We start from the raw sequence: 18,070 nt of genomic DNA, 5'->3' as shown, positions 1-18,070 counted from the left end.
GAAGAAGCGATGGTGTAACCGGCGGAGGTAGCGGCGGAGCGAAAACCGTGGCACCGAGGGAGAGACGAGCGAAGAGTCGAGGGAAAGAGTAAAAGGGTGAGAGAGGAATCGAGCGAGAAAGGGAGACGGAGACGGAGAGTGAGAGAGGAGGAAGAGGTGGAGGGAGAGAGAGAGAAGGAGATTGGAGGGAGTGGAAGGAGAGAGGGGTGGAGAGGGAGAGAGAGAGAGAGAGAGAAGGAGTGGAAGAGAGGGAGGAGGGAGGGAGAGAGAGCGAGCGAGGGTGGAGAGGGAGAGAGAGTCGCGAGGGTGGAGGACAAGGTGGTGGAGAAGAAGGAGACGCGGAGGACAGGAGAAGCCTCCACTGTCGGAGGACAGATCCAACGCACGTCAGGATCCCAGTCGGACGGACTGACGCTGCCGTCGGATCACCGAGGAACCGGGAACCCGGTGTACCGGAACTCGCGTGCCGGGATATGGACTCTCTTTGTGCACCCTTCGAACCACGAGTATGATAGCATAGTGTACGCTTGGAATCACGATCGGGTTTTATCGCCGATCTGAAGTGAACAAGAAGAGGGAGAGAAGGGAAGAAGGGAGAAGAAGAGAATTCGTGGCAGAGGGATCGTCAACGTTGATCGGTCTCGATCGGGACTGTTTTCCTTCGGAAAGGGGGGAAGGGGGTGGGATAGAGTGAGATATAAATCGAGAGGATAAGATAGAATCGTGCATAAACTCGCATGGCTCGGAGGACTGTCAGCGTTCTTACGATTAGTGTTTTGTTTTTGAATTCGTCACCCGCCGTGCAGCGATGAGATCCAAGCCGGTGGCTAGAAGATTGGCACAGGGTGAGTAGTAAACTTAATATATTTTTTTTTCTTCTTCGTTTCTTTTCTTTTTTTCTTTCTTTCTTTTTCTTCTTCTTCTTCTTCTTCTTCTTCTTCTTCTTCGAAAGTAATTGTAACTTTTACGATCAATGCAACGTTGAATCCGATGGAGACTTTATTTATCTCCGATGCGAAACTTTAATTATCTTATTAATGATAATTATAATACGAAGCACGTGTTTGTGATTGGAATATTTGAATAATTTTCCAACGATATTACGTTATTATTTGTTAATTGAACTCGTTATCGATCTACTCGGTTTCGATCTCTTATTTGAGAAATAATTTTTTCCTGCGAGATGAATGTATTGTCTGTTTGTTAAATTCATAAGGAGAATTCGCAAAAGGGAAGGATTCGTTACATCATATTTCTGGAGACTGCCATATTAAAACGGAAGACATTACGAGTTTTTCCGCGGAACTTACTTGACGAGGCTATAAAACTACAAGATTACGGCAAGAGTCTATATACACTAATTCTCAGGATTATCGTTTTAAAACGTACTTGTGTCTTTGCAATTCGCAATTACCTGATGTTAGCATCTATAATTCAACTTTTATTTCTACCGGATCGCGTGACCAGCCTCAAATGTTAATATTAAAATGTATCCCCAATTTGTGCTTACATTGTCCGGTAATTCGCAGCTACTCGACCCGACTCGCACTTCAAACACTTCGCCCGTTCTTTTGAAATTTGAATTGCGACGATATTTAAATCTTAAGAAGTTCTTTCTGAAAATTTTAAATACAAAGAAACGATGCCTGAATATTATCAGTTGCGAGCATTTAACTGGACAGAAATAAGTCGAGCAATTATTATGGCACGGTTCTGATAACATTGTCACATGCTGTTAACGTGTCATTGTTCACAATCGTCCGTGTCGTTGGAAAGACTAGTAGGCGGTCCTCGCGCTGGCGCACTCGCAACGTCGATATCATTTCTTCTTTTCCTGTATTGTCTAGTCACTCTGCTCGTCCTCTGCCTCCACCTCCTTGTTATCTGCTTTCAAAAGTCCCGCCCATTCTTCCCTGTCACCATGTTTGCCATTCTACGCATAGTCTCGCCGATATTACACGCAAAATTGGTCACAGATTGCTTTTTTTTTATTCTCGCTTCCCTGTTTTTTTTCTTTTCTTTTTTTCTTTTTTTTCGTCTCTCACAAAAATTACCCAAAGTCGAAACCGTGCCCCAAAAACTTGTAACTTCCGCGAAAAAAAAAAAAAAAGAAAAAAGTCAACAAGTTCGATCGGTATCCGCGAAACTGTGGTGGTCACAGGATGTGTGCGTCCTTTTTAATCAAGGGTCAACATTTTGAATAGTTTCGAACGGTCAATGAACATTTCCTTTATAAGAACGCGGATCGATCTTCCTTTGTTCTATGGTTAACAATACAAAGCATCGCTTCCCTCGCATAAAAGATTCGGCCATACCAAACGAGCCAACGTTAATTTATTGTTATATATTGAATGGCAGCTAACTTTTTCGACTGTGGATGGGACGATAGGTAAATTGGTGAAAGACGGTTGCGCGATCTCCCTCGTGCACGATATACTTTGACATTGATAGCTCACTTTAGGCGAACAAAGGGTGTACTTTAGGTATTTCTCCCTACACTTCTCTACATTGTCCTACATTTACCCTGTGAGATCGATCGATAAGAGAGATTATTCGATTTTCTCAACGAAGAATATCGTTCGAGATTCTTGTTTCTTACATATATATATATAAAAAACCTCGTCAATGTCGAGAAATTCGGAGCGAAATCATTGTCGAGGAACAAGGAACGCCGGTCGTTGATTGTCTGTCACGGTTGTAGGGGTGAGCATTTTGCACGGGGGATGATTTATATCGTGTTCGCGATTTATAATAAAGCCCCCGCTTCCCACGGTCTGCCACGCTTCAAAGACGGTAGGCACTTTCAAGGGATCTAGTAATCTGTAAGACAAAATCCGTTAACGCTTGACTCACGAGTCGGCGAAACAATAGACCATCCATCCACCAACTTACCCTCTCTGTTCCTTCGAGACACGGATGGAAAGGAGTGGAAAAAGAGTGGCCGCACGGGGACAATTGACTTCTCACCGTGTACTTTTTGCTATAACGAGCTATGAGCGTGAAATGCATCATCTCAATAGAGAAAAGAAGCGTTCTCTCGTGAGAATCGCGACAGGGAAACGACGGCGGAGGAAATCTGGAAGGAAAACCGTATCCCGTTAGAGGGGCTAGATTCGATATTTGATCGTGGTTTCTGGATCTATCGTAGTTTCCTCATCGTTGAACAGAAGTCTCTCCCCCCTCTCTCTTCCTCGAGACGCATTGTGCTTTGGAAAAACAGGCAGCAGGAAATTTTCGAAAGTGATAGGAAACGGGGCGGGGGAGGGGGGGGAGGGAAAGAAGAAGAAGAAGAAGAAGAAGAAGAAGAAGGGCATCTTAGAGCGAACCGCAGGAATAATCGCGGAATCCACCTACCACGCGTTTCAAAGGCGCATCATCCCATTGAGGGTTTGAGTCTAGCCGCGGCACCGGAAGTCGTATCCGAGAGGAGACAAAGCCAACGAAACATACGCGCAGAGTGGCGTGTAATGGGGTAGGGTGGCGCGGGGGAGAAAGAGGTTCTGTTTCATCGGTGCTTTTGTCTCGCATCCTGAGAGAACACGATTGAATAAGGAGCATGAATAGATCGGATGATCCTAAGGTAGGTCAGTCCATTCTCGTCTTGCGGGAGACTCCTGCTACCTCCGATCCCACCTCTTCTTCTTCTTCTTCTTCTTGTACTCCCGTACAGAGTGCTTCCACCCCCGGACAGTCCCAATTAAATACGTCTTCCTCCTCCTCCTCCTCCTCGATTCGTCCGACCTACGTTGGCAATAATAATAAGATCGCTGTATCTCGGAATGCCGACTGAGAAGAATTTCCTTTCGCATATTTCTGTTATCGTTGCTGGCAAGTTGGCTGGCTGGCTAGTTGGCTGGCCCGGTTGAAATAGCTCGGCACAGGGGATGGATTTAAGGACACGCTATTAAGCATTACGGTTTCTCTCGAGTGACATAGTATTCTAATAATTTTCCGTCACGTACCTGTGCTTCGCGTACAAATACAACACGTTTGGGAGTCACGCGAAACACGATTTCAAACTCGACGATTTAAATTTTTCCTCGAACGAACTCGAGGCACCAAGGTATTGACCGTTATAAGTTAATTAGTCGTGTATTGGAAGCAGCGGAGGGGAGGGGGTGCCGCGTATCGCCAGAAGCGTGCACAGTGAGAGGGTGCGAGAATGACAACGAGATTCTAGTTATCCTAAATATACGTGAATGTGACGTCACGAGTTTGGGAAGGTAGCGCACGGTTATTGGACGATTGGACGTGATCGATTCGAATCGTATGAATTAAAATGCCAACAATAGCCTGTGAACAACTGTGCACGCGGCCATGCAAATCCGATAACAGAAAGTAGGGAACAATCGTCTCCGCTCCTTCTTCGGTTTTCCTCTTCACCCTTTTCTTCCAGGCCCCCCCCCTCTCTCCCTCCGCCCTTCCGCCTCCCCCGCCCGCCTTCCACCAACGCGGCAATAATTCCGCAAGTCTTCCTTGACTCTTTTCTTTCCCTCGGCCTCTCGCCTCCGCCAATTAACGATAAGGTCGCTGTGTTTGTCATTTGTTTGTCGTTTCCGGTGGAATGCAATCAGGCCGGGGTGAAACAAACACGGCCAATCAGCCGCGACGGACAAACGCATCGAGAGCGGCTAGATCCCTCGGCATCGAGCCACGTTTCCACTCACGATAATGCCGATAATTGGTCGTTCAAGGTAGAATTGTTTCCCACCGGAATTTCACCTCTTCTTCACCCCCTTGCTTGCCGGGGCGCGCGGGATTAATCGATGTACACAACCGTGGTATATATATTCTCGATCGAGGAGGGGGAGGGTAGGAGTGACAATTTTCCTCGATACTCGTGCTCGAATAAAAAAAAAATCATCTTCCACGTCTTGGCGCGTGATTTAGGCTTCGAGCGTGCGCGTGTTGCCATCCGAAAGCACGCTCGAGCGATAAGCCGTTTGCCATTGTTGCCGGAGCTGGCTATTGAACGATTAATCATCTAATTAGGCATTCATCGTGGCCGACCGGTATCACGATTCCTTTCCACCACAACGATCGTTTCCCTTGATAAATATCCACCTTCTTGCCTCTCGCCGGGAAGAGAACTTCTGCCAATTCGACGCCACCTCGTCCATGATTGGTCGACGTGAAACGAGCGAGGCGAAATCACGGAAGAGTTAACTCGCGCGATTGCAAATCGAGTGGCCCAGCTCTCCTGCATCGAATCGCGGCGGCGGACAGGTATACTCGCGCCGCGCCTGAATACGACTGACACGTCGTGCCGGCCAGCTATGCGATTGCTAGGACGTTAGAGCGAGAGCTAGAGCCAACGTTTATTTCGCCTCGATATTTCGAGCTTACGTATGAAAAGCATCGTGTCGAACGTGCAACTGTTCTTCTTTTCTCTCTCTCTCTCTCTCTTTTCCTCTTCCTCTTCTCTTTCTTCCCCGTTCAGATTCGAGAATTATATATCGGAACTGGCTTTAGGATTTTATCGGATATCTTGTATCTCTTTTATCGTGTTACTTTTCGTGTACGCGTGTGTTTCTTAGTCGAAAAGAGATCATCGATGTGTGGGAAGATTTTTTGGAACGGAGTCTTGTTCGATCGGCCGTATCAAATATTAATTTCTATTAAAAATGAGATTGCGATCATTGAATTTTTCTTGATCGCCGATAATTTGTCCACGTGCAATGGAAAATTAAATCTTGCGTCTATTGGAAATTAATTTTCGAATTATTCAATCTTTAATTTTAAAAATCTTGGAATTCGTGTCAATCACTATTGATTCAATTGAATTTGAAATTTTTTCGAACGGATATATTTTTTTTAGGCAATAAATTGGGGCAATAAGAGTTAAATTATTCGCGAATTGAAAAATAAGATGAAAAATTTTGTAAAAAATTTGGATATCTAGAATCTTCAAAGATCTCGCGTGTATATTATTAACAGTGTATAATTTCCTAGCAAATTATCAATAACTTCACAGACTGTCTTTTCCAAGTGACCGCATTTACGATGGAGATACTAAAGCTAATACTAAAGCTAAAGCTCCCTTTATTTCGTCGGTTCTCGGTACTTCATTCGCACGTGTGAGGAGAACCAAAGAGAAACGAGCGTTTGGCGGAGGCGTACGTACGCGAAGCAAGAAAGACTCGAATACCGTAACGGATGAGCACGCGTGTTCACGCATGAACTTTCATACATTAAGAACCATCCTCGTCGTTTTTGTCTTTTGCCGTAACAAACGTCCCTTCTTCTCGGTTTCGCACGATTTTTTTCGTACTCCTCGTCGTCCGACGCGCCAACTGACACCTCCTTGCCTCCGCTATAGCCTCCTATCTCGCTCAATGCGTTTTCTGCTCGAAACAGAGAAGTTTTTTCAGCCGGCATTTATATATACTCGAAACGCATGCAGAGACCGCGGGGACACGCAACGCGGGGATCACGATGATAAATCGATAGGACATTAATTATTGTCGAGGACACTCGGGCCGAGATGATATGAAACGTACATTCAGAAGCGAGTTCGCGATCGCTGGAAGGGTGAACTCGGGCCACTTTCTCGAGGTGTTCGCGTGTCTGGCATTGTTTTACGAGACTCATTTCCCGCAACGTCATTCCGCTACCACCACCATCACCACCACCTTCGCTCCCGTCAACGTTACCATCACTTTTCACCGGTCAGTTCTCCTCATTGAACTGGGCCAGAATTCCACGATTATAATCGATCTCCTGTGTGACTCGTTCGAAAATTCTCGTTCGATATAAATTCTCTCGTCCCTTAAATTCGTCTCGATGGTCACGAGCCAGATTCTCGAGATTCTATAATGTGAAAATATCATAGCATACGGTATATCTTTTACTTAAACCTTGTGCTCCATCGTTTCGACGGAAATTATAAAAAAATTACGAAAATATAATTCGCGAACATACCGATGGCATAAATAAAGACGTAACATTCTTTTCGCCGCGAAGATAACTCGAGCTACAACCAAGGTGGAGAGGCCCTCTCCTCTTCCATCAGATAACAGTCTAATGAATCTGGTATTAAAGGGAATCGAATTCTCGATAACGTCAAGGCACCACCCCCTGTTCCGTAACATAATAACTTCCATTCTCATTTCCTTGGTGTCCAACGTAAGCGTAAGATTTTCCCTGATGACAATCGCCTCCCGACCATGTACTCCGCCGGTTCTCGTGCAGCGCGAAAGTGTCCCTACCCCACATAGGGAGGGGGGAAGAAAGAGAGAGAGAGAGAGAGAGAGAGAGTACACCGAAGTCACACGAAGAACCTTGCTCCGGTGTTAGTTGGACTGAGAAGTAGGTAGTCGATGTAGGAATGACACGACCGGTTATCTCACTGGCCACGCGATATTGTCATCAGGGGTGGGGAGGGGATAAAAGTAGTTAGCGAGAAGGAAGGAGAAAGGGGTGAAAGAAAAAGGAGGATGGAAGGAAGGGGAGTGAAAGGTGGTAGTAGTAGTATTAGAGCGGAGGAAAAAATGAAGGAGGAAGGACAGGGAGAGAGAGAGAGAGAGAGAGAGAGAGAGCGGGCACGATAAGATCATCTTACCACCCCCTGGCATAAGTCGACAGTGGCCTTTCCCTGCCCTGGCCAACCCCCTCCGTGACTCGACGGAGACCATTTCAACGATAGCGCACACAGCCTTACACGGCCACCGCGTTATCTCGCACGCGAATTAGCTCTACAGATTTCCTTTTTTTCTCTCTCTCTCTCTCTCTCTTCCTTCTTTCCCTTCCAGCCTCTTCTGTCTCTCTTCCTCTCGCCACCCCCCTCGTTACCTTTCCTTTCCGTGCACCTGACGACTCCTCTCTTCCCCGTCTTCGTCACCCTCGCGCTGCCACTTCTAGTCGTCGTCGACGACGACGACGACGACGACGAGGAGTCGAAGGAGGAAAACCTCTTACACACGACACATCGCGCACGACCCCTCCTACCTCTCCATAGCACGTCTATCGCATTAGCGCGGTGCCACGTTGTTGCCGCGCCACGTTGTACCGCATCGGTTACGAAATGCATGACGTGTGCGTAGGTATGCGAATTTTCATTGGAGCAGGATCGACGCATAATTTTGCATAAACCCAGACCTGGATCGTAACGACTGCGAGGCAGGCGATTAAATTACCGCTCGCGGCTTAAAGAGAGACGGTTATCCCTCCGCCTTGTCCTTGTCGAGCCACCTCGGAGCGGTTCGATCACTTCGGTCGCTCCGCTCGCTCGCTCGCTATTCCACCTCGAAGGAAAAAGAAGTGGCCGCTCGCGCGCGATTGTAGATCTTGTTTAGACAACTTGGAAAGATTTATCGATAGCGACATTCGGTTTTACGATCGCTCCCCGTCAGGCGGCGTACAATAGTTGTGGCTGTGCCCTCGCCTGTTTGTGTATCACGACCCCAGACACTTTGGCTTTTACGATCCTGGAAATTTATAAGCGCGAAGAGGATGTTACGCTGCCTTTTTAAGATTGACAGGCCTTCGCCTTTAAAAATCGATACGATTTCTTTAATAAACATTCGGGGCAAGTCTTCGCTCGATTGCCTCGAACGCTACAAACTCTATTTCTTAATGGTATCGTAATCGTATCCCTAGTTTCTCATGGCCACTTCTACGCCCATGATGCGCGGCTCCTCTCATTATCTCAAGTATTTGGTTTTATTACCTTCGAGGAGGATATATATCGGGAATGAAGTTTCTTCGAAAAAAAGAAGATCCTCGTATCGAATCTTTTCTTTCTTTCTTTCTTTTTTTTTTTTTTTTTCACTTCGCTCCTCAAAATTCTTTTCACCCCCCCTCCTTTTTTTCTACCAATTCACCCACTCTCTCCCCCCTCCGAAGGATTATATAGTAGTAGCTCGCAGTATTTAAGCCAGTGTAGAGTGACAGAAGAAAGAATAAACATGTACCGAGAGACATGTTGCCATTTCAAGGCACGTACGGCTGTTGCGTTTATTTTGTCCTCCCGGTGGTACGTGCACGAGGGTAATGCTCCTCTTGGCAAGGTGGATACGTACGTACAATGGAATTCAATTCGATTGATCAGTACGGACTTCAATTCTCTCCTCCATTTTCAAATTTATTCATTTAAACAAAATTTATCGCGCGTACCTTCGAAAAGATAAAATAACATCCATCTCGGAGTTTCTTCTCCGAAAACGGTTCAAGTTCATACCACTCGTGTATGAATAGCCGAGAAATCAATCGTTGGTGTGTCATATATTTTCTCGTCGAAGACATTAACACGCGACAGAATCGCAACACATTTCCTTACAAATAAGAAGATTGCGCCTGAGAAAGCAGCCACCTTATCGAGTAACCAACTACAAAAGCGGGTTCATTATCTTCCGTTGGTGGATGTGTTTCGGCACCGAATGTCTTTCTAACCCCTCTACACCACGCTTCTATTCTTCCCTGAATGGCGGTCTCCTTATCTTCGCCGGAGATTCGCGGAGACCGCTCTTACAATTGAATTCCGCTCTGGGAATCGTGATCACCCGCCTCTCGCAGTTTCGCACACCGAGCCCCGTGTGCATTCGTGTTTCACACGCAGGCCCACACGCATTCACGAATCCGTGTATTTTTCGCACACTGCTCACTCGTCCCAACCCTCTTCTCGAACGTGGGCGGGTGTTTTTCGTACCCACACGAGTTCCTCGTTACCAATACCACCGCAATTCAGTATTTTACGCATACGTGCACCGTGCTTGCATACGTGCTTCTGGATTCCTATACACATCACCGGTTATGTAAGTTGGTGTGTGTGTGTGTATATATATACGTGTTGTTCTGTCGTTTGTTCTCCGCTTGGGAACGGGAATCACGGGACAAAAACGCAGAGTTCGCAGGAGAAAGAAGGGTAAGGGTGAGAGAGTAGAAGGAAGGAAAGGACACGGAGAAGAAGAAGAGGATCGGCTTGTGGCGCGAATCAGGTTTAGGACTGTGTCAAATGACACTGGCCAGGACACGACGATGTTCTCGAAAATCCTCATACCTCGACACCTCTTCCTTCATTCTTTCCTTCTTCTTTTTCTCTCCTCTTTTTCCCCCTTTTTCTTTCTTTTTTTTTTCCTTTTTCTTCCTTTTTGCCACTTGTTCGGAGCCGTGATGGGACTGTACGAGAGATTCGTGGAGGTCGTAAGTCGCGTGGGAATGAAGAGAGCACCGTGAGCCGAGGCTTCGTCGCCAGATTACACGGCCTTACATGCTTCTCTCGCCTTTTCCTCTTAATTTTTACGTCTTTTACATCGGTGTTTAACCGATAATGAAATTCAAAGCATCTTTGGTGGTTTCGATAATCGATGGTTAATTTTCTTTAGATTTACACCGACGAGGGTTGGCCAGGAGAAAATAAAAAAGAAATAAAAAATAAAAAACTCGTATTTTCGTGATACTTTTTCTCCTCGCCCGATGTCGAGTAAGATAAAGCGGCGCAGGGTGAAAACCAAGAGAAAAAATGTGTGACTCGAAGGGGACACGTGTGGGACGACATCCTCGCATAGGACACATGTAGAGCGTTACGTAATCGTAAACCGGCAAGGATGTGGGCGGGATCTTCTTCCAGGAGCAAGTAGCCGTGTCTCGCGCGTGTTCCAACGATCAGATGGACGGGACTTGACTAATCGAGCGGGACATCCGAGCAGATGTTCCCATCTTCCATCAACTGTCCGTGCAACTGTCCACTTCGATCCCTTTTTCGATTTTATCTCGTCTCGAGCGTCGTTAGCCGTTTCCGGAAAACGAACATTCAAATTCCAGGAAATTGTGGAAATCGTCATTGGAGAGAGAGAGAGAGAGAGAAAGAGGGAGAGAAACGAGTAATTTAAAAGAACGAGAATTTCGAATTAATGCTCGCACGGAAAGCGACAAATGTTGTATTAATTTGCTCGTGGAATAAAGATTGTCGTGTCTTCTTTCGACACGGTCATTCATCGAGGAACAGTCATAGTTTCGTATTATGTCACGCGATACTGTCAACTGTCAACCGTGAATATAGGTGAATGGGCACGAAGCGGGCGGACATGTGTGAAATTAGCTTAATCTTTCAGCTCGGATGACAATGGTGATACAAACGTTGTCCGTGTACGACACGTATCGTCTCGTGTACAGGGTGACAAATCTCGTCCCGACAAGACTCGTCTCTCCCCCTCCCTTCCCTTCACCCCGTGTAAATACATTAGAGGATGATCCTTCCATTGGCGTCGATACCGTTTTCGTTCCGTCTCCCCTACACCGATCCCCTGACACTCTACGCGATCTCTACGCGAAATTAAACACATTATTCCGGAACTGAAGCTCGCGAAAAAAAAGGAGATCTCATCGATCGAAAGCGTCTCCTTGGTTAAATTCTTACAACCAACGTTCGAAGATTAGATCGATATTTAGATCGTTGGTCCGTACGATGATAAAATACGACGATGTTTTTTTAAACGAAAAAGAAAAAAAAAACTTGGATGGACACGCTCGTTATCGTGCTACGCAAGAGGACAAAACTGAGTTAATAAATTTTTACGAGGCTAGAGATTCTACGCCGTTGACAAACAGATATCGGTGGGGCCGTAATTTAACAATGAGCCAGCTGGCGCGTGCTACGAGGGAAAGGTTGCGACCCCTAATGTAGTTATATAGTGTACTTTCCTACACGCAGACCAACGTATCCGGCCACGCACACACGCGTGGAATTTCACGCGGTGCTGGCGACAATAAGCGGGGATGCCTCAGCCCCTTTGTCACGGTGGTTCTCGCGTCAATGCTCATTCAATCTCCTGGCCCCGTTTTATCATCCCTCTGTCTCGTTTCCTCTGTCTCCCAGCTTCCCTGACTCGTGTCGCGAAACGCCACGAGTCACCCCCTCCTCCAGTCTTTATCGGCCTAATTGAGTTGTTCGCGCTTCTTTTTCTTTCTCTCTTTTTTTCTTCTTTTTTTCTTTTTTCCAAGGGCGAGGAACACGCGTTTCGGGACACCGAGTATATCGAAAATCACCCCTGCGCGACTCGTGGACGATTTCAATTTCGTATGTAGGTCACGAGTTGAGGTGAGAATCGTTTATTGTGAATGTTTATGCAAATTTAAATTTGCATCACTGTGAGCGAAGAAATTAAAGGTTAAATATAAATTTGATTCGCCGTTTAATTATCAATTATGATGAGTACGAATATCTTGTCTGAAATATTTTACATATTTTTGCATATATTTTTGTAAATTTTGAACATGATTCTTAACTTTTTAACGAGCTTTGATTTTTCTACTTCCGTAATAATTAGAGAAAAAAATTAGTAATTTGATTGATACTTACTTAACGTGTCGTTCCACGTACATCGTATCGCGTACATCGATATTAGAACGTAGGAAAACGTATCTCAAATGGAGGAGATAGAGCGATAGAAAGATAGAATAATTTTTTTTCTTTTTTTTTTTTTTTTTTTTTTTTAGAAAATAAAGATCACGAGAAAAAGAAAATCGTGCAAATCCTGTAAAGCGCAGGTGCAGGTATGTAATAATGAAAATCGTTCATTAGCATATATACGTGTATCACCATCGCGGGTAATAAAAATCCGCAGTGAAATATGTTAAACGTAACCACGAATATTATAATTTCCTCTTTATCAAAACTAGGCTCTTGAAAACATTTACTTACAGGATGACCTAATATAAATTAAACTCTTGCGCGTTGTGTCCGCCGTTGTTCGTGTTCACGTTTCCCTCTTATCCCACGAAATATCTCTCTCTCTCATGATTTATCGAGGACCTTATCCTCCTATGCCCATTCGACACGTATGAATAATCAGGTCGTGGAATAATAATAATAATAATAATTCCCACCCTCCCTTCCTCTCTTCCTCTCTCCGTTTTACGCTTCCTTGTTGCCTCTCCTCTCGCCAGATTCCACCTCGGAAAAAACCCGCCCCCGGGCGTTATGATTAAGTAATAAAACATTTAGGCCCCGAACTGAAAAACATCCCTCCGCTTACACGAGCCTCTCGGTCGACATGTGACTTCGCACGTACGCGCGCGCACGCGAACCACCAACACGTGCGCGTACACTCGCGAATACGACGAACGGGAACAGGGCGTGACGACAGATGCAACGGAACATATCTACCCTCCGCTGGGCGGTTCAGATTCTCCGCTGATTTTTCTCTCTCTCTCTCTCTCTCTCTCTCTTTCTCTTTTCTCTTCTCTCCTCGTCCTCCTCCTCCTCCTCCTCCTCGTCCTCCTCCATCCGCACGATCGTAGATAGCAAAGCGGGCAAAGCGTTTTCAGAAGTTTGATCGTGATCGTAATTTACGGTTGGGCCGAGTCATGAGATGACTCCATTGTTGGCTGCGCGCCATTGTTTATCGGGAAACGTGCGCTTCCGGAACGGTGGCGAACGGTTACTCGATATCGTGAATCGGGAAAGATTACGTAAATCGTTTTTGAAGAATCGAGTTTGAATTGTTTCGAAATCCATTCTCTGGTTATTCTCTTTCATCGAATAGTTTCGAATAATCTGCAATCTCTCTAGATTATTTTATTTTCTTCTCGAATGTAATATTTCTATTTACATTTTCTTTTTTTTTTTTTTTTCGATAATCCATCAGCGAGCAAGTTTGATGAACGAGTTATATTTTTACGAGGTATATAATGCGATCAGCCATCCAATTCTATGATCGAAAGAGTTGAAGCAACCGCGAAGGAATCGCGTGATAAAATCGGATTTTCCCGAAAAACGTCCCCTCGACTTTTCCCAATCCGATCGAATTCCAACATTTTGTCAGGCGATATTGGCCGAGTCGAGTCGACTCGAGTCGAGCAACTCTCTCTCTCTCTCTCTCTCTCTCTGTTGCGTGTGCCGAGCCAATGGCACGAGCAGCCGGATGCTCGTGCTTCCACCCTTGATTTATCGGTCCTTCGAAGCTCGCGGATTGCCCGTAATTCCAGTTATTTCGTCCTAATCCGAAAGTTCGTTCCTGTCCAGTTATCCGGAGATTCCACCCACACCGCTACCCTCGAATCGCGAATTTCTTTTCCCCGCGTCTTCCCCCCCCTCCCTTCCCTTCCTTGCGCGCCGAACAAATTTCGCTTCACCCCGTCCGCGTTTATTTCGCTTCTCCCTCCCCCTCCCTCCTACCCCTTCGATTCCAATTGGAAACGAAGAGCGAAATTGTGCCGGGCTATTTACGAGCTATCTCGTTGAAATGCCTCGTCCGAGGAAATTGAAATGTTGATGAGCCAATAAGGCGCTGGAATTCGAGGCTCATTTTCTCGAACGAGTTGACTTTAATTGAATTCCATTATCGACAGCTGACGAAGAATGGGAAATTACGCTTGAAAATGATACGTTGTGCATGGTAGCTGTTAACATATGCGATCCTTTGTGTCAGGCACGTGCCGTTTTTAAAGAAACACTACTTTTATTAGGATGGCATGGAATTTGAATTTATCGTCTTATTGTTAATCCTCATCAAGTAATTGAGTTATCAATGACAGATTTGTAAATTAAAATAATTAAAATATTTGTAAATTGTTAGTTCAAACTTGAAATTAACGTTTGGAAAGATATATATATATATATATATATTTTTATAAAAAGTTATTAGCCTCTATTTATACAATTTTTTATCTATTCTCTATATTTTATTTAATTTTAATTCCAACGAAACCGATTGCTTTATTTGTAAAATAAGGATCTAATAATTTCTTCTTCGAACAAGGGCAAAGTTTCTTTTATTTTATCACGTTGAAAAAAAATATTAACGACGATTGCAAAACTCTAAATTCTCTCTCTCTCTCTCTCTCTCTCTCTTGCAGCAATAAAACAACCGTTACGTATTTTTCGTACCCCACGATATCCAGTTTCATCGTGAGGAAGGACTTCTTCTTCTTCTTCTACTTCTTCGAGTCCCCCGCTGATCTCTCGTGGGCGGATCTCTGTCTCTCTCTCTCTTTCTCTCTTCTCAAGGGTACACGCGACTCAGCTACGATAACCTGAAAGATCGAATACAATGGCGTATGGTTACCAACATCTGACCTCGCTCACAATGTCGTCTTATTAGAATATGAATGCGGTTGAAACTCGCGTGTCTCAACGGCACGCGACGCGATTTCGAAATATCAATCGGCGGGCTCCCGAACAAACAGATCTCCCAAATTTTCCTCGAATTTGTCGAGTCGCTGAATTTTCACGAATATTTATCGTTTATCACGATAAATAAACAAAGAGATAAAGCGCGCAATAAAGAGGGGAAAACGTTTGGAAAAACGTTGTTTCCGACAAATAATTCGAGATCGTTCGAGAAACATTCCTTTATTGTCTCCTTTGTAAACTTTTTCTCACCTTCTCGGTCGAAGGAGGGAGAGAGACATTTTCTTGGCCAAGGAAATTGTCGCCAGTCGTCCACGGACGATGGCCGACCGTGCGAAAAACAAACACGCAGCCAAGTTTTTCTTCCCTCGGGAGGGCCGCACGAAAGAAAATGCAATCAGCGAAACGGCAGATAGTGGCGTGATCGGTATGGCGCCGTGCCGTCACTTCCGGCGCGGACGATAGGCTGACGCATAATTTCCGGTCCGAGGCCCGGCGATCCATCGATCAAACAGTTTTGCAACTCGAAGAAGCTACAAACTTCCCGAGCAGAGATATCCCAATGTTCTCATTAACATCGATCGATCTTCCTCGAGGAAGATAGAAATCGATAGGAGAAGGAAGAAAAGAAGGGAAAAAAAAGAAAGGAAGGAAGAGAAGGAAAGTATCGGTAAAAATTTTCCCCTCCCTTCTCTTCTCCAAACGGTTTCGGTTTATCTTGTTTACCATTTTTCCGAGAGCATTGCCGATCGCGAGGTTTAATAAAACCGATCGTTTCGGTTTCCCTTTTACAAACGAGAATTTTATTGGCCGATGTTTTATTGACTTAGGATCTGATATATAGCCGCTAGTCAAGAAAGAAGGCTCTTTTTCTTCGAGGAAAGGAGAGGAAAAAAAAAAGAGGAAGGAAAAAAAAAAAAGAACGTTTCTCAGTGACTTATCACCATAGCGGAGGTATGTGCGCTCCTTTCGGCGACTCGTACCCCCCCTTTTCGACGACCCGAAGAGTCGGTAATTATTTGGAACCCTTTGATGGACGTCCTCTTGGACTCGTTCGTCTCTAAGTTCGTCTCAGGTTGCTCCATAAAGAACTCGGACATTCATTGGCCCAACGAACTACTGTGTCACCGAAGAGGCCAGCACCACGAGGCCCTCTCAAATTCGAAGCTTCATTTCACGCCTGCCTGCCGCACAACTGCCCCGCCAGGATCACTTTGAGTCCTGCGTGTCCTTCGCATAAATCACCGAGTAATATCGTACGCCTCAAACGTGACTTTCGACACCGATGTGTTCGAAAGTGTGCTCGTCGACGGACCTCTCGTGGATTGTTTCCAAAATTATTTCCCGGCAAATGCTTAGCTATTATAATTGCCGGTTTACAGAAATGTCGTTATCGGTGTTGGCGCCGAAATTTTTTCTTTTTTTACTTCTGCAAGAAGTCGATATCTTCCAGAACCAAGATATATCTTCCTCCGTTTCAAAGATCGATAGAAAACGCGATCTTAATTCTATATTTCACATATATCAAATCTTTAATACATCGAAAGGACACAAGTTGAATAAATTTGAGCTTAATATTGATCAATATTATGACAAGCACAAGCGTTAAAAAATTAATCCTTGCGCAAAATATATTTACGCGTTGACAGAGTTTGATCGTTTTCAACGGATCAAATCGTAAAGATCGGTGGAAGAAAGGGAAACCATTCGGATGAAACGAAATTGTGAAAGAAGAGAGGTGAGCGAGATTGGAGACGCGTAACAGGAAGCCGCACGATATCTCCAGACAATGCAGGTCATTAGGGGAAATAATCAGGAAACCGGACCGATACCCACGAAGATCCCCGGATGTCACCGACTGTGGCCTCTTCAGCTTTTATCTGGCGCGGTGCAAACAAGGGCAACGAGTGTCTCTGAAGGCTTCTCGGAGGCGCGCACCATGCGGTGCTTCTTTATCTCGCGATGTCGGCCCGGTTGTTTAGGCTGGTGGGGCCCTTGTGACACATTCGGGAACATCATGCACGAGGGAATTCGACTATCCCACGCTGCACAGGTGGTCCAAGGATTAGAGGTTCTCTTTGGAGCGATTCATTTGGCCAGCGAGCGTTGCTTGCTCGGATTATCGACTCTGTTTGCTCTAATCTTTTCAAAGACACACTTCCTCTCGCTTCAAATACACACTGCGATACACAACCACGATTACACGCATCGTATACGCGATTCTTTCATTTTTCTCGACTAGCGGCGGGTATATTGTTGGACTTCGATCGACAAACTCTTTTTCGATACCATCTATTCTAGATATATACATAAATATCTTCATTTTTTATTTTTTGCGGCTTACAGTTCCGCATACAATCGATACAAATTCGGATGTGCGTGTTGGGTTTAACTACGCATCAAAGAATGATATCACAGATCGATATCTTTTTCCATAGAGAGAGAGAGAGAGTGTATAGAACAACGTAGATGCGTTGAGGCGTGTTGCGAGCCACTGACACATTCGACTCGCTATCATATCTCGTTCATTAGTTGCCATTAGCATACGTGTCATAACAAGTTGCGGTTACGACCACATCACCGCGATACAATTTATCTTCATGGTCCAGATTCTTCTCTGGGGAATTTTATCAGGACGAGTAGCTAACTTATTGAACGTCTCTCGATCTCTTGGAGTATAAATTTTATTTATTAAGTCGACGAAAATCGTTCTCATATAATATTATTCGATATTGCGTATAGATTATCTAAGGAGAGAAATTAGAATCGAATTAGAACTCGTTAAAACAAAGATTTGTTATATATGTGTGCGAGAGAAAACTGGTAAAGGCGATTCTCGACACGGTTCCCTTATCGAATCTTTTCGTGGAAACAATAGAAGAAAATTGATGACAAAGTCGGCGATCGAGTTACACAAGAACTCTTTTTTTCGACTAATCTATTACACACGCGTGAATGACGTAACACGACGAACGACAGGTGTTATCGATCATCCGGTTA

The 18,070-nt window shown here is 44.9% G+C and overlaps 1 protein-coding gene across 2 annotated transcripts in view; it reads left to right on the top strand.

The window, feature by feature from the left end:
* The first annotated feature begins 696 nt into the window (after nt 1-696).
* LOC100863831 (transcription factor hamlet) overlaps nt 697-18,070 on the top strand; it is a 62,711-nt gene continuing 45,337 nt past the window's right edge. For both annotated transcript variants that reach the window (XM_086909394.1, XM_086909393.1), the window contains exon 1: nt 697-845. In XM_086909394.1, the coding sequence (XP_086765520.1) occupies nt 809-845 (37 nt within the window). In that variant the 5' untranslated portion in view covers nt 697-808. The remainder of the gene's footprint in view (nt 846-18,070) is intronic.

Source organism: Apis florea, unplaced genomic scaffold (assembly GCF_048593485.1).
Source record: "Apis florea isolate Af1SG1 unplaced genomic scaffold, ASM4859348v1 contig_3158_pilon, whole genome shotgun sequence".
NCBI classification, from domain to species: Eukaryota; Metazoa; Arthropoda; class Insecta; order Hymenoptera; family Apidae; genus Apis; species Apis florea.
The sequence above is the reverse complement of the archived record's forward strand: the minus strand, read 5'-3'. Positions and strand labels throughout refer to the sequence as shown.